At 44.2% G+C, this 26,183-nt stretch overlaps 1 protein-coding gene across 1 annotated transcript in view; it reads left to right on the top strand.

The window, feature by feature from the left end:
• The first annotated feature begins 210 nt into the window (after nucleotides 1–210).
• Nucleotides 211–26,183, top strand: part of LOC126176507 (uncharacterized) — a 403,754-nt gene continuing 377,781 nt past the window's right edge. Inside the window, exon 1 of the mRNA XM_049923663.1 lies at nucleotides 211–688. Within this exon, the coding sequence (XP_049779620.1) occupies nucleotides 608–688 (81 nt within the window). The 5' untranslated portion in view covers nucleotides 211–607. The remainder of the gene's footprint in view (nucleotides 689–26,183) is intronic.

The following is a 26,183-nucleotide window of genomic DNA, read 5'->3' as shown; positions in this document are numbered from 1 at the left end:
GACGCCCGTCGATGTCAGCTGACGTAAAACACGATTTTTTCGGTAGCCCTTAGCCGCTTTCGTCTCAACGTGCGAGCCTTTCGTCTGACAACAGACGCGGCCGAGCGACGCTATACGAGCAACGTGGTGCCACCTGTGAGGCAATGTAAGAAGCGAGTGCCGCGCCGGTGAGTCGTCGAACGGTTGCCACCACAACTGCCGGGTCTTCCGCTGGGCGCGATGCGCTGCGCTTCCCCTCTCCGTGTCTCCACAGGAAACGTGATATCATAAGCTGCGAAGACGCAAGAAATCGTCGTGACAGTGCAGCCGGTACCGCGCCTCAAGGCAAAAACAGCTGCGTGTGCCAAAGCTTGCCGTAAGAAGTGCCGCGGAATCTGTCGTCGCACTGCCGGCCACGAGTTGTTTTGTGTTCGACAGGGTGCGTCCCTCACCGCAGCCGTCGCTTCAGCTTCGCTTGTTGACAGCGTGGTCATTTATTCGTGTTTTTGTGTGGCGGCCAACAGCTGAGAGCTTTGGCGCGTACCGTTCAAACTGTTAACCAGGCTTTTGGTCGCCGACACGGTCTACAGTACACGACAATCCGAAATTCCGGGTCAGCTTTTGAGACATGCTTACGAGAAGCAAACAAGCTGCGCTCCAAGAAATCCGCAGGTGGACCATAGAAGACGTCCTAGCAGTACTAGAGAAGGTAAGCTTCTAAACTTCTTTTTTTTTAAGCTTTGTCGCACACGTAACATCGCATCATAGATGGTAAAGTCGCACATCACTGGGAAAGGATTGAAGAGGTAAGGGACCTAGGAGGCATAGCTGAGTTTAGCAAAAAAATAAATAAAAAAGTATATATCGTCACTGGGAAAGGACTGAAGATGTAAGGGACCTAGGACAGCATAAATACGTTTTGCAAAAACATAAAAAATTAAATCATCGGAAGCATTTGTTTGACAGTTGTGGCGCCTGACTTAGCGGACTACATGTTTGGCCACTGACCTGAAAACAGTTGCGAAGCATCTTTCGGGGGCAGTGTGAACACTTTGTTTGCAGCCTCCAATAAAACGAAGTTAATTGAAAATTTAAGCAACTAGGAAGAACATTTTGCGTTTGGTAACGTGACACAGTCAGTTTCAATACATGTTATGGAGAGCAAAGAGCTGATGTCTCAAAAAACAACATAGTTTCTTAGAGACGAAATTATTTGCTGTGAATTCATAGTTTTTGTCCGCCATCGTAAAAGCGCGTAAGCCAACCCAAAGTATTAATTTAATACAACAAAACAGTTCAGCTAATTTTGCTCTTCGTTTTGTAGATTGATAACGAGTGTGTTTACCTGTACCGTTGTCTCTAGTAGCGCTTACAATGAACGGATCAATATCTCATAGTGGTGATCGCGATATCGATTGCTAGACAGACAGATCAACTTTCGTATCTTAATAATTCCCTCTGTGTAAAGAGACAGATTACCACTGGATAATTACTCCAAATACATTGCCTATAAAAATATGATAAAGAAAAACGAATTGTCCCTCTCAATAGTACAACCATCGAAGGATCCGACTTAGCACTGTGGAGGTAGAGTCTCTTCTTCGTACTTTAGTAAAAAGGTGTTTGAAATGTAGAATCGCTCTATGAGATTCAGCGGACTTTGTGTGGACTAGTGGACAAGAGCGACAGCAGGTTTGAAGTTACCACCTCGGTTGCGAAATTACACGCAGACAACCGTAATTGTTACGCTCCTTGGCTTTATCATCAGCTATCGCTAGAAACTGGCACTGTTCAAGCTATAGGTTTGCAAATACATGTATACTAACTTCTCATATACCAAGACAGTAAACAGGTAGCACATGTCCTCTTCACATTGAAAAATAAAGAGCAAAAAATCTTACATTGTCGAAAAAATAGTCACAGATGCGCGGTATGATGACAAGCAATTACAAGTGGCCTATTGACGGTTTGTCGCGTTTACCTACCTTATCCCAACGTCAAAATTTCTAGCAAACCTGAACACATCTGGGAATGGCCTAGCCTGCAAACCGAGCGAAGTGACACTGGTTAAATATCGCAGTCTTCTTCGTAATGAGTGGGATTTAGATCTTTGGGTCATTTCTGTTAGTGCAGGCATTCAACGTCACGGCCACTTGCCTCGCTATACATATTTACCCGAGCCAATTTTCTTCTTTTAACAAGCGGGGTGCCGAAAGAACCTTAAGCTCTTTCACCTCTGTAGTGACGCGCTGCGGGGCATTGAAATTCCCCTTTCGTCATCTAGCTTTAGATTTTCCATGTTGCGTAAATCGCTTGAGTTGACTACATGTATGGTTGTTTTGAAAAGGACTCGGCCGATTTCCTTCTCCCAACCGAAACTGTGTTTCCGTCTCTAAATGATCTAGTCCTGGGGGCTATAAACCACAACCTTCTTTTCTTTGCATGGCCTGCGAGAATGATGCTTATTGCAACAACCGTTTTAAGATCATCTCAATTTTCGAAGTTCGACACTAAGCGGAGCACCATTCTGAAACACTTTTCTACTAATACGAGTTATAGAACATAACTGTCGTTATTTGGCGTGTGTGGAATTAATACTTTGCTTAAAAATGAAGAGAGAAAATGTTTTTGAAGAAGGAGGTTAGTTTCCTGGCAGTGATCACGCGGCTGCTGTTGAAAATGGGGAAGTTTTTAAATAACTGAACTGTATATCATAGGTTCGGACTGCGATATGCCGACCAGTATTATACGATGAAGAGGAACGAAGTAAACCAGCGCTACATCTACCATAGGCATCAAACATACTCTCAACGATACCACGCTATCCATCACGGGGCTTCCCACTGATAAAGCGTCTTGAATGGAATCTGTAGTATATGAAATGCGAACAGCTTTCGACAATACGCCTGCCGTCTCACAGTTGGGTGTGGAGCGCATGGACCATAATATAGTCTCCTGTAGGAATACATGTCTCTTCAAAGGAATCGAGACGCAGCAGTTGAGAATAAACCCGCACAGTGCACTGCGAGATACGTAATGTTGTCGACGTCATTATACCAACCAGCGCTTTACTTTACACACGTGTTATCAGTGCCCGTGCCAATTACGCATTGGCTGCTGAACGTTTTGCTGCGATAATTGTGTTATTTGCTGGACGTTTAGCTGCGATAGTTGCGTCAGTGTCCTCTCTTAAAACGTCGGCCGGACGTTTAACTAAATATTAAGTATACTTCAGAAACAAGAATAGCAACTGGGCTGTTAGTTTCGTGAAGTTTATTTCAGCCAATGCCCACAAAAAGTTGTCAATATCGGTTTCAGCTGTCAAGTCGTGATCAGTAGCCCGTAAACACTTATTAGCCGATGGCTGCGTCAAACCATGCTAGGAATAAGTTCCAGGAGACCCCTAGAAGCCACATCAAATTAGTTGTTTAGTAATACAGAGTAGCGCAGAACTAGCGAAGTTTTAACTAAAGATTTTCGTAAATTCATGTAACTGCGAATTTTTCTTTTGGAGATTAAATATAAACAAACCGAGAGCAAGGGCACCAATACGATAGCTTGTAGGGGGCCGGGGCTAGACCTGGGGGTATGGAGTATTTTTAATATTTCGGAAGACGAATGGCGACTTTTAAGAGGCCATAAAAAGTTCCACTTCCGACCTTGTTGAAAGCCTGCGTAACACCGACTTTTAAATGATTTTCTTGGAAGAAAAACACCTAACTTTACCATAGCTTTTGCTTTCCTTGAAAGCTAGGAGTAGTTGGAGACGGTACAAGCTCGGAATGAAGAAGCAGGGAGAACGAAATCGCCATTTTCGAAAAACCTGTCCTGGAATTTGCTTTGAGAGGAAGAGGGAAACAGCAGGAGCGCCTCTACAAAAATTTGAAGTCCGCTCCCCGTGAATGACATTTTAATGTCTTAACTACAGCGTGACCTCATTCAGTAATACTTAATACTGCGTCTTGAAATAAATTAAAACTGCTAACCACGTAAATATTTTTCCTGTCGCTTTTCAGTTAACCCATAACCGCAAAATGGCATAGGATTTTAGAATTGTTGCAGCTGTAGATACTGCACCGAATTACTTTTAAAATGTCTAATTCCATTGATGCACTCCCTGGTCTTTGCCTCCCCTTCATCTTTAAGAAAAGTATGTGATACTTGACCGTCACACAATTTCTGTCGAACTGAAAATCATCATGGAATAATGCATCATATGGCGCACTGTTTACAGCACCAAACTACGCATTCTTGCCATTGCATTTGCAAATGCAGCAGGGGAAAAAAAACGGTGTTTCTACGCCTCACCCAAGCCTCTATAAAATTGGTAGTGGCTGTACTTAGGATGCTTGCGAAGAAAGCGTAGGGCTTAACGTCCTATCGCCAACGAGGCCATTGGAGACAAAACACACGCTCGGATTGGGAAAGCTGCAAAAGGAAATCGGTCTAGTACTTTTCATAGAAAGAAACTAGGCATTTGCCTTGAGTGATGTGGGGAAACGAAAGACAAAGTAATTCTGGATGGCCGATCACTAATATGAAACTCTGTCCTCCCGAATGAGAGTTGTTGTTGTTGTCTTCAGTCCAGAGACTGGTTTGATGCAGCTCTCTATGCTACTCTGTCCTGTGAAAGCTTCTTCATCTCCGAGTACCTACTGCAACCTACATCCTTCTGAATCCTGAAATACTACGCTGCCTATACTGACGACCCGAAATTTTATGACCACATCCTTTATAGCAGGGATGTCCAACCTTTTAGCGCACCTGAGCCACGTAGTAAGAAGACTAATTTACCGATGCTCACTTCTTGGGCCACACCGATATTTTCTTCCGGTCGCATGCGGCCCACCCGCGAATTGGACATCCCTGCCTTGTGGCGTGTTGATCTACGTTTGGAACGCAATACAGCAGCGATTATGCATGTCATGGACACTCCAAGTCCTTGGTAGGTTTCCGGAGATATGTGGCATCAGATGTCTACGCACAGATCAGGCAGTTCCTGTAAATTACGGGGCGGTGGTTTGTGGTCTCCTAGTTGGCGTTCCAGATGTGTTGCATCGGGTTCAGGCGAATTTCGTCAACAAGACATCAACTGGATTTCACTGTCATTCTCAACTGGAGTTCACTGTCATTCTCATCAAATCTCTGTAGCACAATTCTGGCTTCGCGATATGGACAGTTATTCTGCTGCAACACGAGATGGCCAGAGTGAACACATCAGCATGAAGGGATGCAGGTGGTCCATGTTCATGTAGTCCACGGCTGTCATGGTGCCTTCGATTATTACCTCAGGTCCCACGGAAGCCCAGATGAGTGACCCCCACAATATGATACTAGCCCCACCAACCTGCTTCAGTGGCGAGTTGTATGTCTCGAGTAGCCGGTCGCCTGGATGACGGTGTGTCTGGAGACGACCGTCGACCTGGTGTATCAAGAAACGTCATTCCTCCGACACTTTTCCTTATATCCACTGTCTTATCTCGATGATCCCTCGCCCATTGCAATCGTAATTGACGATTTAGTTGGTTCATCAAGGAACACATAAGAGTCGCCAGCTGCGGAGCCCCATGTTGAACAAAGTGCACTGCACGATGTGCTCCAAAGTACTCGTTCCTGCACCAGTATTGTACTCTGTCGTAAGTTCTACTACAAATCGCCGCCTATCCAACTTTACAGTGCTGGAAAGCCCACGACCTCCATGTTTTGGTGGGAGTGGTCGTCCAGTTCTTGGCATTACCGTCTTTCAACCACCTTTCACAGACGCTCACGGCAGGAGCACGAGAACAGTTGCTCTTCTTAGCTTTTTCGAAACACTCGTTCCCAGGCGGCGGGCCATAACAATCTGCCCTTCGTCAAAGTCGCTTTTTGCTCATCTGAGGCCCGTATCGCCGCTAGGATGATGCCCCCATTCGTCTCTGCTCTGCTTATACAAAGTACTTTCGTTGGTGCGTAACGTGCCAACAACGCCACCAGGCGGCATTCAATCTCACGGTGGGCAGTGATCGTAATGCTTCTTCTTACATCATCGTAGTTCGATACTGTTTCTGTGTCAAGTGTGTAAATATAACTGTTTATGTGATTGTGCTATTTAAATGTTAAGTGCCGTATCGTATTGGTGCTTCTCCTCTTGAATATCGCTAGGAGGACCGCCAAGCTTAACGACGACCTCCTTAGATCACCCACAGTGTCAAACGTCCTCATTCCATCTGACGTTTCTGAAAGATTTGAAAAGTGACATGATAAGGAAAAAGCATTATTGTACCGCCACCTTCTCTTGCCAACCAAATGATGATGCTGAAAATCTCTTCCACTATAATACTGATTAGAAAAAAACAGTGCTGTATCACCTCTGCTTTCCTTGCCATCCAAATGAAGGTGTTGAAAATCTCTTCCACCATCAAGATTCAGACAAGGTTCCTCAAGGCGGAGAACCACCGGATGCGAAACGAACTATTTCTGGAAACTGCTTTGTAAAACTTTTGTAAATAATCTGTTATGAGGCAATTGCAACCATTCTTTGTGTGTTCGACAAGTTGAATAAGTCAATACTTTTGTCACATATTCAAATGTACTACAGAGAAAGACAATCTGTGCGGTGCAGAGTAATTCATCAAAAAAATGGTTCAAATGGCTCTAAGCACTAAGGGACTTAACATCTGAGGTCATCAGTCCCCTAGACTTAGAGCTACTTAAACCTAACTAACCTAAGGACATCACAGACATCCATGCCCGAAGCAGGATTCGAACCTGCGACCGTAGCAGCAGCGCGGTTCCGGACTGAAGCGCCTAGAACCGCTTGGCTACAACGGCCGGCAGTAATTCCTCAAACGAGTTTGTAAAACATTATTTTCGTGAACAATTCGTAATGTTTCATGGTCGTATAATAGAGTGTTGCTTCGTCTGCTGTACCGACAATGAATACAGTCGTTGCCTATCTTGTTTACACGTTTCGCTAATCCTGTATAAAGTGTTGTGATTTAAATGGATGTCCATAGTAATTTAACTACGGGCAGGAGTAAGGCAAGATTTTCACACCGATATTTTTTACATTAAGAGTCGAGTATCGAAGACGTGTCATGCTCTAGAATTAATTTTTGCGGGAGAATCACAAAACCTATTATATCCAAAGGAGTGATGGCTACCTTCTTAATATTTTTTGTAAGTGGATTACTATTACACCGTACCCAGAAGATACACGTTAGCTCATTAGTATACAGGATGCGACGGGTACCTTTCTTACCTCAAACAACTTTTGACTCACTAAAAATATTTTTAGTCTCACCAAGTCGGCTAGTGACTATGGGAACATGAAATAAAGATCAATGCGTTTTCGCAAACATCATCAGCCATTATATGTTCTTTTTTAATTTTTTATTTAAACTATACTGTTCCTTGCGCCATAATAGCAGATATATATTATTAGACATATTCAACGATATAGCTCTTTTGTATGTCTGACAAGTTGTGGAGTAAAAGATGTTGATGTGGGTATTTTTTGTTTTGTTGCCGCTATTTGAATGGCACATCGCCCCGAAATGTACGACACACTCCAAGGAAACAAGCGTCGTTGGGGATGCTATTTTTAGAGCAAGTTGCCAAAGTTTACGCCAGGTCGAAATCTCTCTCCTTCCAAAAGCAGATTCGTCTCAGATCTCTTCACGCTTAACAGAATCAACGATTTCATATTGTGAGCCACAGAATGTATGTACTCCAATAAAAGTTAAACACACCCGCACTTTGGAGACTGTGCCGTCATCGTTTGCTAGCGACGTTTATGGTGACTTTCCGTGGATTAGATTGAACCACCTTGAGGGTTGGCTTGTTATAATACTGTGGACTGTAATGTTCGATCTACATTGTGAAAGGGATGAAGGCTACTATTACATCCTACCTACATCGATGTTATTAGAGTAGGAGCATTTTCTACGACTGGACGAGAATGAGGGGAGAAAAGTAATCGCGAATTTTGCTGAAGGAACTCTCCTGACATTCGCCTGGCCTAATGTAGAGAAATCACGAGGTAAGTAAATCAGAATGGTCGAGCTGTTATTTGAATCCCACTTCTGTAGAGTCCACTGACTTAACCAGTTCGCCACCCATCATAGTCTCATAGCAGTTGGCGAGATTCTTTTATTCTTTCTCACTTACATAAATTTATGATATAGTACAGTAGAGTTCATTCGGTTAGAGAGAATGTTCTCCGGCCATCGGGGCGTAGAAAGTTTGAGTAAGACTTTCCGTTCAATTCGCGCACACCTGCTGATAACTTCGCAGTTGCCGACTTTCACTTCATTGCTCACACCTGTTCTGGTTAAGCTACTGCAGAAACATCAACACATCATACTTGGATGATTCCAGATGCATCCTTGCTCGTCTGACGCTTTCGAGAGCAAATAAGGGATTCCGAAAGAGCGAATCACATCTCTGGCATATGATATGGATATCGGGAGTTGCGGAAGTCGTTAAGAATAAAATAACATTTCTAGCCAGAATCGCATTTCTTTTTTCATAAATATTCGTAATGGACGAAAGGGAATCTTATTTTCATTTCATGAGAGCCACACTGAAAGCATTTTGGATTGACCGATTGTAACTTGTTTATTCAACAATTTCCCGTTCCACTCGTAAATAGACTACCTATATGCCTCCGTATGAGGCCAATTTCTCGTATCGTATCTTCGTGATCCTTACACACAGTGTATGATGACGGTCGTAGAATCATTCGGCAGTCTTGTTGAAGCGTCGGTTCTCTAAACTTTCTCAACAGTGTTTCTCTTAAAGAACGCCGCCTTCTCTTCAGTGATTTCCATTTGAATTCCCGAAGCATCTCCACAACACTTGTGTTGTTCGAACCTAACGGTAACAAATCTAGCAGCTTGCCTCTGAACTGTTTCGATATCTTCCTTCAATCCGACCTAGTACGGATCCGAAACATTTGAGCAATACTTAAGAAAATGTCGCACATGCGTCCTTATACAGTCTCCTTTACAGATGAACCACACTTTCCTAAAACTGCCCCAATAAACCGAAGTCACAGTTCTCACATGCTCATTCCATTTCATATCGCTTTGCAACGTTGCGCCCAGAGATCTAACCGACGTGACTGGGTCAAGCAGGACACCAGTAACATTCATTATGTGGTGTAGTTAACCGTCGCTATCTATTCATTAGAATAATTAGTGGGCTGTAGCAATATATTTATAAGTATTTCATTGGAATTAATTTCAGAATAAGCCTTCACGGAATTTGGGACGTCCTTTCTCTCATAGTCTCGTGATCTGGACGCCTAGAGGCTCGAACTCCATAGAGTATTTTAACAATTTCAGAGCAACGACCGTAAATTGTGACGTAGTAATGAACAGGTAAAGCTGGGTGCAGACTCGTTGACTGTTTTGTATCAAAGTGTTGATATATAACCATCTTGATCACTTACGTGTTGATAAGGGAGGTTAGCAACTTCGGTCTGCGTGCAGGTGTGCTCTGCGTTCCATCGGCACAATTGTCTACTGCAATCCATAGGATTAACATTGGATCTACTGAAGAATTTAAAAATAGATTGTAGAAATGTAAACTTAATGAGTTTGAGTGGATATTTGTAATCCAAAAATCAACATTCTTTAGATAAAATGAACAACTTCCGACCGAGACTCCCTAATACAGTATTTAATGCGAATGTTATTTGCTTTCCAGTACCATTATTCAGCTGTGAACATCACTATATGCTTCTGAATGTTTTTGTGTTCGGTAACATACGTTAATCTCGTGTAGGGCCTAAATAAATGGTCGAAATTAAATTTTGGTATTTCTGTGAAACCGCCGGAACTAGTTTCCTTAAGTGCAAATTGAAGCTAGATGCATGCTGCTGCTGCAGGAACATCTGAACAAGAGTAATCAGTGATATTGATGATGATGATGAAACGCTTGGTGGATAAGTAAAGCTGTCGTCAGCCCCAAGGTTTGAACGCTGCAGTGCTTTACTAGGCTGCGGTACACCCTTTCCTTCATCTGACCTTTGAAGTGACTTACCTAAATAATTAAAGGTGCAACTACGGTTTGGCGTGGACCTCGAACCACACTGAATCTTGCCAATTTCCACATTTAAAAATCATTGTCAGAGGTGAAGGAAGTGATAAGTGACATAAAAAACCCTAGGTGGGGCTGGTATGGATCTCAGTTAAATGGGGGACTGTAAAAGTTTACATTTCAGATACATTAATACCGAGTAGGACAATTTTTTATGTTGAATTCAGTGGCTGCTCTAAACCACACACTCATAATTATCTTGCAAATGATCCTTGTAGACCCATGTTTACTGAAAAGCGCGCGGCTGTGTATGTGTGTGTATACTCGCACACTAACTGCACCAGTGGCCAATGAGATGCGCTAACTGTTCAGCAGGCCAGCTGAATGCCAGATGACGTCACGTACCGTTATCGTTCACTAATGACAGGAATCTCGCTAAACGGCGAACGGTTGGTTTTACAGTTTAAACGCATGGAGAGGTCTCTGTAAGTTAATTTTAACCCTGGTAGTTTCAAGAAATAATGAATAAAATAACGGCAACATAAGGGCTGTCTGTCGAATTTGGTGACCAAAATGCGCAACCAACTTAAAAATTGTTTGGAATTTACTAAAAGAAAGTCCGTTTGGTACAGAGGAGAAATGGTCGATACGCTCTGATTACCTCGACCAGTAATATACCACTAACTTAGACGTGTGACGATGTTGGTCATAGTGGCTATGAGATGCATAGGAAATAAAAGCGATTATTCTTGCAGAAATGTTCGTAGCGTGTCTAGGGTGCGGGTTGGAGGAAGGAGAGAAGCAAAAAGTATTCCAAGACTATCCATACTTTGCACTTGTGCAAAACTATGGAATGTCAGCATCCAAAAAATGGCAGTGCAGATATGATGCGTTGACAAGTATTCTGTTTATTTTCCCAGTTCAGATATCTCAAAACAGCCACTTGGACTGCTAAGAATAGATTTTGAGATAAGGAAACTCCTTACCTGAATCCGCTTTCAATTCTGAATGTCCCACTATCCTGATCAAATTTAAAAGAAGTTGTAGAAATGCTACATTTGTTGTTCAGTACACTAACGAAAGGTGTATCCATAACTTATTTACTTCTGCGACCTATAAATTTCTTCACTACACGCAAATAATCCATTGTACTATATCCATCTCCAAGGACAGCATGATTAAAATCAAATCTTTTTCTGTACAGTTGGTTTTAATTTTAATAAGTATCTTATACTATCTGGATAGGAGGCTGTAAAAACGAAACTTCGTTGTTTGCTGCGTGCCTCGTTTCTTGTTAAGTAATATATTTAAGCATCGATCTCGTTTTGGGAAACTGTTTTCCACTACAGACGTTCTGTAAAGAGCTACACAAATTTCTCGCTTATAAATTTTCCTCCGACTTCACTCATATCTAGTACTGAAACAGTAGAACCTTCCCGTCCTTCGAATTGTTTTATACGGCTCATCGGAATGTCATTATTTTTTATTCATAGCTATCTGTGTTTCTGATTCATCATCTGAATTATACAAACATTTAAAGAAATTCTGGAGTGCCAGTACTAATTTCTGTCTGTTGCTTGCTACCTAAGCACCCGTCATCTTAACATACGAAATATGGCATCAAACCAACATAAATTTTTTGTTTTGACGTCTTCAACTCCTTGTTTTAAGTTGTTTCGCTTGTCATTTTTTTCATTTATTGCCTAGCATCCTATCAAAAATATTTCCGAATAGTCCACTTGAATATTATATCAGGTTTATATTACCATTTCCTTGAAAGTCTCACCTACTCTGTCTCGTTGCACTGAGACATTCTTTTCTTCTACTTTGTTCATAGATGCAGTATCTGTTGCAGTTTGCAGTAAGTGCCTTTGTTAAATAGTTGTCCCTTTCATCTATGTCTCTACAATCGTCACTCTACTCATATGTGTAAAGTTAGTTGTTTGAAGCGTAAACGAACACTTTCTCAAAAATTAGTTGGCATCTAAACTGCGCTGCATTATCGAATTTCTGACTCCCTAATTCATTTCGGATAAAATCGCGGCACCAAGTTTAGCGAAGTGAGTCAAGAAGGTTGTCAATGTTCTCGGAAGAAACAAAGTACCGTCGGTAATTCATCTTCGTTTTATTTAGAGTAAAGTTTGTTTCAACGATGAGAACTTAGGTGTCGTTATCAACATGTTGCTTAACCGGCGCAGCTCTGAGTCAGGCGGGGGAATCCGTACTGCAGGTGTCCGTAGGTTTCCGCAGGCGCTGCGTTCTGTCAGCACCTGTCTCGCGTAATTACGTGAAGTGGTGACGAAGGCGGACTCATAAGGCGGTGACCAGAGAGACAACATCTACTGGTTAGTTAGGAACTTACTCCACTGCAGCCTGCGCATTTCCCGCTCTGCAGTACACGACCAAACTTGCAGTCTAATCTGGCGTTCTACTAGCAGCATAAAATAATATCGTGTCCTGACCTATTTCTAGTAGCGGTAACAAGGTATTCCTTCCAGCATTTTTCATCCATGTTTGATCCAAGTACTACAAACCTATCACATTGCTATTTTCCTAAATCTTCATTTAATACAGAGTAATGTGTTCCTGTAATTATTCCCGTTCCCACTTCCCCCCTTAATGCAGTCATTGTTTGAATGAAACTTTGACCACGCAGCTGGAAAGAAACATTCATCGTTCGAAGCTAGATATGCGGGTCTAACATGGGTGATGCAGGATATGACAGCCACAATGGTTATGCCTTTATGTACGAGGCAATAGTCTTCTGAGTGTTAACAGCTTTCTATGCCGTTGAGATTTGACAGCCAGAACGCTGCTGATAAACGTGGTTGACATATCATCCCACGCCCGTTCCCATAGCCGACCGCTCAGTTTCTCTTACTCTTAAATGCAGGATCTCTGTTCAACACACAGCATTCATGAGTATTTTTGCCTGCATTAATGAGGAATTTTTCTTGACCACGAACTGAAAAGGCATTCATTAATACAAAACCGAAAAAAATGTAACAACATCCAGAACTTTGTTCAATGGCTCCAGGGTATAATAGGAGCGTTCTGAGGGGTTTCGGTGACAGTGATTCGTTTTTCACGGTTACTGGCGCTCAGATGGCACTGAGGAGGCCTGTCTGTGCATCCTCTGTTTTGACTCTGCACGGGGTAACTGTGAGTTTAGAGGAGAACAGCGTCTGCAACATTGTTCTAGGGTACAACCATGCCCCGCCGACGAGTACATACTCCCGATGAACAACCTCAGCCATTTGAACGTGGTCGCATTAAGGGCCTGTGGAAAGCTGAATGGACAAGCCGACGAGTTACTGCGCATGTTAGCCACAGTGTATCGCTGGGATGTCGTTGATTTTAGCAGTGGTCTGTGGAACATTCCCACACCCGTAGACCAGGTTCTAGAAGTCCGCGTCGTACATACGCACATCAAGATCGATACCGGCTCCCAGGTTGATGCCATATTTCTCGACTTTCGAAAGGCGTTCGACTCAGTTCCGCACTGTCGCTTGCTACAAAAAGTGCGCGCTTACGGTCTATTCGATGACATGTGCAGTTGGATAGAAACTTTTCTGACAGACAGGGAGCACTATGTCGTCCTGAACGGGGTAAATTCAACAAGAGTAACTTCAGATGTGCCCCAGGGCAGCGTAATAGGTCCTCTGCATTTTACGATTTACATAAACGATCTGGTTGATGGTATTGACAGCGGCCTTAGACTGTTTGCCGATGATGCTGTAGTCTTTAGGAAAGTAGTATCACACGAAAGTCGTGAACAAATCAATGAGGATTTGCAGAAAATAAATGCGTGGTGTAATGACTGGCAGTTATCTCTCATTATTAGTAAGTGTAACGTACTGCTTATACCAAGGCGAAAATCCCCATTAATGTATGAGTACAAAATAAATGATCAGTCTTTGGAAGCGGTAACATCCGTCAAGTATCTGGGTGTGACTATTCGAAATGATCTCAAATGGAATGATCAGATTACACAAGTAACGGGTAAGGCGAACTATAGATTACGGTTTATTGGTAGAATCCTGAAGCGATGCAGTCCTTCAACGAAGGAAATAGCTTACAATGCGTTAGTTCGTCGAGTATTGTTCGTCTGTATGGGATGTTGAGTCTGATTCAAGAGACTGATCCAAAGAAGAGCGGCAAGATTAATGACTGCTACATTTAGCCATCGCGAGAAAGTTACAAATCTCATAGAAAGTTTGAAGTGGGACGCACTTGCAGATAGACGACGCGCTAAGCAGAAGGGGTTGCTCACTAAATTCCGAAATCCAATCTTCACCTAGGATGTAGAGCATATATTATTACCACCAACTTTCAAATCGCGTAATGATCATCATTCAAAGATAAGGGAAATAAGAGCTCGTACTGAGGCGTTCAGACAGTCATTTTTCCCTCGCGCGATCCGCGAGTGGAACAGAGGGGGCGGGGGGGGGGATATGACTTAGGCACGAATTGTGCCCTCCGCCACAAACCGCTTGGTGGCTAGCGGAGTTTATATGTAGATGTGGATGTAGACTGTGTGAGCAGCGTTGGCCGACGGAACATCGTTCAGGGAAGAAAACTGGCACATTTTCCGCCAGATATGTCACCAAGGGTAATTGGGAACCGTGTGCTTGCAGCAGGATTACGATCACGTTTGCCTCTAGCCAGCCTACCACAGGCACCGCTAAGCATGTGGTGTCGTGAAACAATTGACTGAAGAGTGGAATAGCGCTCTGATGCCGTCACTGATCAGAGTAGGTTCTGCCTGCATGCGAGTGATCGACGTACACGCGTATAGCGAGGCCTGGTGAGCTGCCTATTCCAGAGTATATTCAGCCACGACACACAGGTCCTATCCCAGGCTTGATGGTATGTGGGGGGGGGGGGAATCATATTTGGTGTTTCTGCAAGGTAAAGTAAGCAGGGTGCGCTACATTGCACAGGCTGTTTTTCCCGTGCTACTGGCATTTCTTCGGCTGGAAGGTGATGTGCTGTATCAACAGAGTAATGTACATCCACATACGGCTGCTGCGACGTAGAATGCTCTTCGTGGTGTACAACTGCCCTGAGCGGCAAGATCACCATATACACTACTGGCCATTAAAATTGCTACACCACGAAGATGACGTGTTACAGACTCGAAATTTAACCGACAGGAAGAAGATGCTGTAATATGCAAATGATTAGCTTTTCAGAGCATTCACACAAGATTGGTGCCGGTGGCGACACCTACAAGTGCTGACATGAGGAAGGTTTCTGTTGCGGGTTGATTTTTGTAATTATAGACACTCTGGAAATATTGATTATCCTTGAATTAATGTTTTATATTCCACGATCTACGTTCCTTGAAAAGAAATAAATTAATGTTGTATTGGATTCACGGTGTTGTGTGTCCGTAATATTTTGGTGCCGAAACCCGGGAAGAAATTGCGATTTCCTGCGTGATTTCTACAATTAACGGCTTACTTCACGCTGTAGGAAACAAGAGACGACGTCGGACCGCATCACAAGCTAAGTCCATTCCAATATAATATGATCGCATGAACTGGTTGCTTCGAAACAATTTTTGCGGCTTTGTATTGCAAGCCTGAAACTTGCACTCAGAGTAGCTAGTTTTGTTAAAATGTTTTCGTTCACTTACGTTTGCTCATACTCTGCTTGTTAAACGTTTAAGCTATTCAAAAGCGCACTCGTAAACAATCTTACAACAGCCGTCTTTAGTAAGACATAATGCAGGACGAATCAGTGATACAGTTAGCAAACTTCAAAAGAAAGCGAACTAGGGAGGCTACGCGGTTTTTTGCGGCTGTTGATGCTCTTACCATAGAAAGCCCGTTTGATGATTTTGAACATTACAGGGAACGTCTTCAAGAAACTCTAGAGAAGCTCGTTTCATTAGATGGCGCTATTCATAATTTTCTCTCTGACGATGAATACAATGCAGACGTGCTGAGCTGTGATGAATATATAGACAAAGTCAAACGCACTATACAGAAGGCTACAAAAGCAATTGATTACAAGCTTTTACAACGTCGCAGATGAATATCACGTCACCACCAGTGCTCAGACAACCAACTGTATTCCACTCTGTCAAGCTACCAGCAATTAAGCTTGAGTCATTTTGTGGAGATGTCGAAAGGTCCCGCTTCTGGGAACAATTTGAATCGACCATTGATAAAGACCCATCCCTTTCTACAGTAAACAAACATGTTTTCCTACGAGGGTATATGTCAGGCGAACCGAAGTTGCTAGTAGATGGAATACCTATAACGGCTAACACATCAAGAAGAAACATGTGGAAGTCACCCCTTCTGGACAGAAATTGCGTGACACATTTTATCTGCCACATCATGCAGTAAAGAAAGAAAAGTTAGGTGTCATCAAATGGAGGATTGTATTTGGTTCGTCGTACGACCAGAATGCACGTTCATTGAATGATTCTTTAGAAATAGGTCCTAATTTACTTCCTGCCATTCTTTCAACATTACTGACATATCGTCTACATCAAGTAGCCTTAATTGCCGATATCAAACAAGCTTTTCTACAGTTAGTTCTTCGCAGGAAAGATAGAGATCTCACGAGGTTTTTTGGTACAAAGAAATCGTAGATCAACAAGGAAACTATATTACAACTGACGAAAGGATTACATACCGCTTCACCCGGCTACCTTTCGGACTTACCTGCAGTCCGTTTCTCCTTGCAGCCACGCTGAAAGAACTTGCTGCAATGCACAAAACGAATTTTCCGCAAGCTGCTTTACTTTTTGAAGATAATATGTACATGGATGATGTTGATTTTGTAGCAGGTGCTAAAGATGACAATGCCGTAATTAACTTATATTATGAGCTTACATCACTCGTGGGACAGATCAGTCTACCAATGGCAAAGTGGGCCATAAATTCAAGCCAACTGATGGGAATATGGTAATCAGAAGGTGTCATAAACACTACAGATACGGAGGTACTGGGAGTCCACTGGAACACACAGACTGATACGCTCAGTGTTGTTCACAACAATGTTACCGACAATGTTATAAATCGTCCTGCCACTAAGCGAGAAGTACTACGAAACACTGCTAGATTCTATGACCCACTGGGTTTGTTGTCGCCTGTGTCCCTCACTGCAAAAATAATTTTTCAAGAAATTTGGTCAAGAGTAATTGAATGGGATGAGCTTTTACCCCTTGATCTTAGCAAACGCTGGCGAATGTGGGTATCAACATTGCCATCACGTTCAAACATAAAAATGCCCCGATGGGTTGGTGTATCTGAAAACACTGAGCCAGAAATCCATATCTTTTGCGACGCATCAGAAAAGGCCTACGGAGCAGTCCTTTATGTATGGTGCACCACAACAAATATGATATCAGTCCATTTAGTTTGCAGTAAAAACCGACTAGCTCCCATCAAAAAAATAACTCTTCCACGGCTGGAACTTCTAGCGACACTTCTTGGATCAAGAATACTTCATTATTTCTGTAAGGCCACGAGCTATAACGCAAGTCGTGCAACATTGTGGAATGACTCAACTGTAGCCTTAGGATGGATACAACATGACCCTAATCGATGGAAAACCTTTGTGTCAAACTGTGTTACGGAAATACAACGATTAACGAATCCGTCACAGTGGAGTAACTGCCCTGGTGATGAAAATCCAGCTGATCTAACCTCCAGAGGTACCACAGCAGATAAACTTCACCATGCTTCTGTATGGTTCCATGGACCTGCTTGGTTAACAAAGAAAGAAAAGAAGAAATTAACAGACCAAGTCTTCATGGTACAAACAACAATTCCTATTTTAAGAGCTACACGGTACAGTAGCTACTTCAAGCTGTTAAGAGTTACAGGATGGGTACTTCGCTTTAAACGGCACTTATTGAAAGAAAACAGAACATTTGGAGAACTAAAAGCATCAGATTTGGGCGAAGCACGCACTTACTGGATTCAAGTTGTTCAACAGCAACATTTTGCGCTCGAACTGCATGTACTATACAACAACATGCCTCTACCACGTAATTCTCAGATAGCTCGCTACAACCCATTCTTGGATAATGGTCTTATTCGTCTCGGTGGATGGCTGCAGTTTGCAGAATTACCCAGAGATCAACGCCACCCTATTCTTCTTGAAGGACATCATCATTTCACACGTTTACTGATCCAGAAGACTCACATTCGTTTGCATCACCTTGGAGTGAACATAGTGTTACCTGAACTGAGAACAGAATTCTGGATCCTTAGAGCTCGACAGGCAATTAAACATGTTCTACACCGTTGCCTACCTTGTAAGATGGTGAAAGCTCACGTTCAACAAACTGAGGCTTCATTACCAGCTGCACGAGTCTCAACACTGAAACCATTTACAGTAACAGGTATTGACTTTGCTGGTCCATTATATGTCAGAAAAGGACGTATTACGAAGAAAGCGTATATTGCTCTATTCACATGCGCAACAACACGAGCCATACACCTGGAACTATGCTCAGATATCTCAACTGACAGATTTCTTCAAGCCCTACAACGGTTTGTCGGAAGACGAGGAGTGCCCAGCACAATTTACACTAATAATGCTACTACCTTCCATGCCACGCACTTATGGCTGAAGGAGCTGTGGCAGGCTCTCATGGCAAGCAAGACGCACAAGTACCTCGCCCACTTGGAAATTCATCGCCCCACACGCGCGTTGGTGGGGAGGATTCTGGGAACGGATGGTGGGATCTGTCAAACGCTGCCTGAGAAAAGTTTTAGGACAGTCACAGTTGGACGAAGATCTCAACACAATCCTGGTCAGCATAGAAGCAGCACTAAACCCTAGACCAATTACGCAAGGGGAAGAGGAATCTGAGCCACTGATGCCCGCACATTTCCTTGTAGGTGATCAACTCACAACATTACCTACTGGTCCAGAATCACCAGTTAGAAAGGACTTGTCCAAGGAATTTCAACGGCTGCAGAAGATGGTAAAACACTTCTGGAACAGGTGGAAGAAAGAATATTTGATCCTGCTCGAAAACTTCCATGAAACTCATCAACCAAGACCAGGTTCAGGAAGACTCCAGCTGGGCGGTGTCGTTCTTCTACAAGAGGATGTTCGTCCACGACAAATTGATTGTCCTTGAATTAATGTTTTATATTCCATGTTGTACGTTCCTTGGAGAGAAATAAATTAATGTTGTATTGGAATCACGGTGTTGTGTGTCCGTAATACACTCCTGGAAATGGAAAAAAGAACACATTGACACCGGTGTGTCAGACCCACCATACTTGCTCCGGACACTGCGAGAGGGCTGTACAAGCAATGATCACACGCACGGCACAGCGGACACACCAGGAACCGCGGTGTTGGCCGTCGAATGGCGCTAGCTGCGCAGCATTTGTGCACCGCCACAGTCAGTGTCAGCCAGTTTGCCGTGGCATACGGAGCTCCATCGCAGTCTTTAACACTGGTAGCATGCCGCGACAGCGTGGACGTGAACCGTATGTGCAGTTGACGGACTTTGAGCGAAGGCGTATAGTGGGCATGCGGGAGGCCGGGTGGACGTACCGCCGAATTGCTCAACACGTGGGGCGTGAGGTCTCCACAGTACATCGATGTTGTCGCCAGTGGTCGGCGGAAGGTGCACGTGCCTGTCGACCTGGGACCGGACCGCAGCGACGCACGGATGCACGCCAAGACCGTAGGATCCTACGCAGTGCCGTAGGGGACCGCACCGCCACTTCCCAGCAAATTAGGGACACTGTTGCTCCTGGGGTATCGGCGAGGACCATTCGCAACCGTCTCCATGAAGCTGGGCTACGGTCCCGCACACCGTTAGGCCGTCTTCCGCTCACGCCCCAACATCGTGCAGCCCGCCTCCAGTGGTGTCGCGACAGGCGTGAATGGAGGGACGAATGGAGACGTGTCGTCTTCAGCGATGAGAGTCGCTTCTGCCTTGGTGCTAATGATGGTCGTATGCGTGTTTGGCGCCGTGCAGGTGAGCGCCACAATCAGGACTGCATACGACCGAGGCACACAGGGCCAACACCCGGCATCATGGTGTGGGGAGCGATCTCCTACACTGGCCGTACACCACTGGTGATCGTCGAGGGGACACTGAATAGTGCACGGTACATCCAAACCGTCATCGAACCCATCGTTCTACCATTCCTAGACCGGCAAGGGAACGTGCTGTTCCAACAGGACAATGCACGTCCGCATATATCCCGTGCCACCCAACGTGCTCTAGAAGGTGTAAGTCAACTACCCTGGCCAGCAAGATCTCCGGATCTGTCCCCCATTGAGCATGTTTGGGACTGGATGAAGCGTCGTCTCACGCGGTCTGCACGTCCAGCACGAACGCTGGTCCAACTGAGGCGCCAGGTGGAAATGGCATGGCAAGCCGTTCCACAGGACTACATCCAGCATCTCTACGATCGTCTCCATGGGAGAATAGCAGCCTGCATTGCCGCGAAAGGTGGATATACACTGTACTAGTGCCGACATTGTGCATGCTCTGTTGCCTGTGTCTATGTGCCTGTGGTTCTGTCAGTGTGATCATGTGATGTATCTGACCCCAGGAATGTGTCAATAAAGTTTCCCCTTCCTGGGACAATGAATTCACGGTGTTCTTATTTCAATTTCCAGGAGTGTAGTTTCCAACCGATTTCTCATACACAAACAGCAGTTGACCACCGTTGCCTGGTGAAACGTTATTGTGATGCCTCGTGTAAGGAGGAGAAATGCGTACCATCACGTTTCCGACTATGATAAAGTTCGGATTGTAGCCTATCGCGATTTTGGTATATCGTATCGCGACATTACTGCTCGCGTTGGTCGAGATCCAATGACTGTTAGCAGAATATGGAATCGGTGGGTTGAGGAGGGTAATACGGAACGCCGTGCTGGATCCCAACGGCCTCGTATCATTAGCAGTCGAGATGACAGGCATCTTATCTGCATGGCTGTAACGGATCGTGCAGCCACGTCTCGATCCCTGAGTCAACAGATGGGGACGTTTGCAAGACAACAACCATCTGCACGAACAGTTCGACGACGTTTGCAGCAGCATGGACTATCAGCTCGGAGACCATGGCTGCGGTTACCCTTGCCGCTGCATCACAGATCCTGCGATGGTGTACTCAACGACGAAGCTGGGTGCACGAATGGCAAAACGTCATTTTTTCGGATGAATCCAGGTTCTGTTTACAGCATCATAATGGTCGCATCCGTGTTTGGCGACACCGCGGCGAACGCACATTGGAATCGTGTATTCGTCATCGCCATACTGGCGTATCACCCGGCGTGATGGTATGGGGTGCCATTGGTTACACGTCTCGGTCACTTCTTGTTCGCATTGACGGCACTTTGAACGGTGGAAGTTATATTTCGGATGTGTTACGACCCGTGGCTCTACTCTTGATTCGGTCCCTGAGAAACCCTACATTTCAGCAGGATAATGCACGAGCGCATGTTGCAGGTGCTATACGGGCCTTCCTGGATGCAGAAAATGTCCGACTGCTGCCCTGGCCAGCACATTGTCCAGATCTCTCATAAATTGAAAACGTCTGGTCAATGGTGGCCGAGCAACTGGCTCGTCACAATACGCGTCACTACTCTGTATGAACTGTGGTATCGTGTTGAAGCTGGATGGGCAACTGTACCTGTACACGCCATCCAAGCTCTGTTGACTCAATGCTCAGGCGAATCAACGCCGTTATTACGGCCAGAGGTGGTTGTTCTGGGTACTGCTTTCTCAGGATCTAAGCACACAAACTGCGTGAAAATGTCAGTTCTAGTATAATATATTTGTCCAATGAATACCCGTTTATCATCTGCATTTCTTCTTGGTGTAGCAATTTTAATGGTCAGTAGTGTATTTTGCCAACTGAAATATAGTAGGGGACATGAAGCGAGAAACCTAACCATTCTCCAGCGCCTACAAGAATCATTCCCGAATTGCTACAAAAGCCGCAAGATGCTTGGGAAAGTCCATCGCTGGAAGCCATTTGGAACCTCTGTAATCGTTTGCATGCGAGAATACATGCCTGCATTGCCACCAGAGAGGGAACACTGTGTACTGATGCGATTGTTCGGGCACACTCTACTGTGTGTGATACGTGTGTTTCATTTGGTCTGAATTTGTTATCGTATACTCCTATACCACCTGTCACGTCACTTTTCAATAAAATGATCTTGTCCTTTGGGGTGTTGCATTTTTCTACCGGCAGAGAATCTGTGAGGGCAGCTCAGAAGCCTGCTAAAGTGAAGTCACAGCTCGAATGGCAACATGTCTGGTGTAATGATCTCATGGTTAGTTAGTTAGTAACATGTTCCATGGATCATTTTGCACGATACATTGTAATGATGTGGAACGAGACATTACACATTCACGTCGCGGATTAATTTGTACACGCGGCTACATTCTGAAGATTTCAATTTTTTTAAGAAAAAAAATATAAACAGAGGTGAGTTAGCAACTCGTACCCCCACCCCCATCTTTTACAATAATAGAAGTTCTTCTACGGAATGGAAAGAATTGGCAAGGAGAAACTTTCTCAGTTTATAATAAATTTTACTTTGCTGCCTGTCAGAAATTTTATATCACTGTGTAAATGATCAAAACTTTGTGATTCTTAATACTGCAGTTCAGTTACCTTAAGTGGACGATAATTATATGAAGCGTTCAATACTGTTCAGTGACACTGTAACCTTGATTCCAGAAATCTGTCAACGAGATGAGCCCTCCAGTCGAGAAAACACTGAATATGAGTTTCGAGGCTTCTGTTAAATATAAAACTTTCTGTAGGACAGTCATTGTGAACGATACCACCGAATACTCTGTTGTCCGGTTTCCGTCTCATATTAATCTGCCCACGGGACTGAATCATCCTGCTTTATGCTAAATCTATGTATCGTTAAATTGGTAAGTTAAAACTGTGTGTGCCTGCCCGGGATTAGAACACAGTTCCCTCGCGTTCGCCTCACAGAGCCCTCCACACGCGAGGTAAGTAATTACGCTATTTGGTGGTACTTGATAAGGAGTTCGCCTGTTCGAACTGAAGAAAGTTAGGTTTTACCTTAAGGTGTAACCGACACCAAGAAACTTTATTTTAGATGGACAAAGAAAAATCGACATTCGCCTCAAATCAGCGTGCAAACCATATCCACTAGGACCTCGCCTTTGTTAGAAAAGTGAGGTTCTCAAGTGGCTTATTGACTAGTGCAGGGTCGATTGTGTCTTCAACGGTTTGTGGATAATACGTTCGAGCATATTAACTAAGAAATAAGGTCACTGCTCCGAAGTCGTCCGCCGCGTATGAAAGTTATACTACCTCCTAGAGAGCAGAGGCTGCTTCCGGAGCGAAAGGAATACCGACGACTGTGAACGGGTGTGGACGTCTGGCGTGTTCAAGGTGGACGCTGTTCTCGTGGTACTGCCCACGCGTGGTCGCCTGCGTCCTGTCTGCGCGCTGATGGAGAGCTGGCGACTGCTCAGAACTATCATTAGATTCCGCAGGAGGCTGCGCTTCCAGTTTATTCGCCTTGCATTCCTCCGCATCGAGGCCGCTAACGGAGGCTAATGGCGAGACGAGTCGGCAGTTTACGAAACAGCTGGCCTTCTAACGCTGCTGCTCCGTCCGCTCAAACGACCTGCCGGCTCTGTGTTTCAATGCTCGCTGAAGTTTTCCGCTGTACGCGGTACTTGAAATCGTTTCTTCATTATTCTGAAAAAATATGTACGAAGATAAGAGTTGTGTGGATGTATGCGGCATGGTGGTCAAGGTTCTTCCCTCATATTAGTGAGAAATTTGGAGTAGATGTGGCTGGGAACATTTTACTGGGTTATTTGGGCCTGCGTTCTAACTGCGTTCTACTTCCGAGTGAGCAGTTTCTTACCCCTTATCACTTCCCTCATCCTTTGCCTTTCTTGTACCGGGTGAATTAAAGTGCTGTTACTCACAGAGGTTCAGTGTGGGCTGCAGTTATCGTATGGCAGCGAAACCTGGTGGATATGCTAATGCGTTAATGCGATACCGATATACGCTGGAACAAAATTAGTTCCAATTTTGGCTACCAGGTGCAAATCTGATGCTGTTAATGCAAGGAAAAGCTCCCTCCAAACACCGCTCGGAAGGCCCAACCGTACCGACCGACCTGCGTGTCATCCTTAGCGCATATACGTTACTGGATGCGGGGATGGAGGGGCACGCGGTCAGCACACCGCACTCCCGGCTGTTGTCAGTTTTCTTGACTGGAGCGGCTACTTCTCGAGCAAGTAGTTCCCCAGTTCGCCTCACAAGGATTGAGTGCTCCCCGTTTGCCAACCGCGCTCGACAGTCGCTGACGGTCAACCATTCAAATCTTAACCAAGCGCGACAGCGTTTAATTTCGGCGATCTGACGGGAGCCGGTATTACCAATGCGGCAAGGCCGTTGCCCAAATGCAAGAAAGACGTATAGAAATGTTTCCATATGTAATGCATTAGGAACGGGATGTGGGCAGAAAAGGTCAAACTAGTGAGAAAAGTATAATGTTGATAGGCTGTTATTAACCGTCGCTTATACAGTTTGTCCAATGTGAGCGCCGGAGATATTGACGAGATGCTGTACAGCGCCATATTTGCATCTGATGGCCAACACTGGAACTAATTTTTTCATTGTTAATCGGTTCCGCATTAACGAATTAGAATATCTACAAAGTTCCGCCATACGATAATTACAACCCACCTCTGTAAGTAGCTGTACTTTAATCATAACCGCCCAGTATAATGTCGTTACACAGTCCACTTACCTTGACCACACCAGACAGCGTTTTGTCCGGAAGTAAAATAAAAATTGCATCAAGCAAATGTTGCTTAGCTATCGTGACATTAACCAGAATGTTTGTAACTTTGTTCGCTACGAAGATAAGAATAATAATAGGGTCGGTGGGGGTAAAAGTAGGTGTGGGGTAAGAGCACACTTGAAGTTTTCAGGTCCCTGAAGCAGAAGTTCACCATTCTCTCACCAGGCAGCGATTAGGTCATTATCTCCTCTGTTGTGTTCTGGATCCTCGTGGCAGTCGATGTAAAATCCGTGTAGTTTTCGTTGAGTGTTAGATGAACCTAAATCTACTTAAAAATTAAATAAATACAGTTCCGGAAATGGGGGCTATAAGCTTCCAGTATCCTTCATCTCCACGACTTAGTTGTGTGAGTCATATGTAGATTGTTGAAAAAGAAAATAGCGAAATGGGGTAAAGGTACGCGGGTCTAATGAGGTAGAAGTTCGCAGGTCGCTCTTTCACCACATCAAGAAACTATTTGCGAACTTTTATCCCGTAATCTGCACTCCGAATTATGTAGTCGCTTATAACATAATCAAGCATTTTTTTGTGTTAACGTAATACCTCATTATTCATCGTAGAGCAATTAAATTAATTTGTCATTCTGTAGTTTTTCTTTCGTTGAGAAGTGTTTTTTTTCAAATATGCCTCCCTCTCAAAAACATAACGGACTTTTTTTTTTCGAGAAACCGATCGAGCGGTCAGCACACAGCACTCCCAGCTGTTGTCAGTTTTCTTGACTGGAGCGGCTACTTCTCGAGCAAGTAGTTCCCCAGTTCGCCTCACAAGGATTGAGTGCTCCCCGTTTGCCAACCGCGCTCGACAGCCGCTGACGGTCAACCATTCAAATCTTAGCCAAGCGTGACAGCTTTTAACTTCGGCGATCTGACGAGAGCCGGTGTTACCAGTACTCCTCAGCCTTTAACAGAACCGCTCTGCCATCAAGGCTTTGGCCTTATTGAAAGTGGGAGATCAATACTGCAAGCATCCAAAGCTGCCAGGTTTTCAGAGGCTGCCTAAAGAAAACATCTTAAAACCGGCAAAGGTAGTGAGTAACTCGGGCGAGTCTCAGAAACTATCACTGGAGCAAGAACAAGCAATTGTGCAGCACTGCATTTCCCCTCTATAATTTTTTTTTAGACCATATTCTCCGATCATTAGGACGTTTGCCTTTAGTATTCGCCGAAAAATAAAGAGTTCCTAATTTGTTTTTCCACGTATTTATTTGTAATCATTTTTATTTTCTTGTGCCGCGGACAGAAGTACGCACTGCGTACTCTTGCCCCAGCCCAGCGTCCTCTTTTGGGGTAAGAGTACGCAAAATTATTTTTTAGGAACATTTTTATTACACCTCTAATAATAACTGGATGAGAATGAAGCTT

The sequence above is a fragment of the Schistocerca cancellata genome, chromosome 3, assembly GCF_023864275.1.
Source record: "Schistocerca cancellata isolate TAMUIC-IGC-003103 chromosome 3, iqSchCanc2.1, whole genome shotgun sequence".
NCBI lineage: Eukaryota > Metazoa > Arthropoda > Insecta > Orthoptera > Acrididae > Schistocerca > Schistocerca cancellata.
This window is presented reverse-complemented; position numbering and strand designations above follow the sequence as displayed.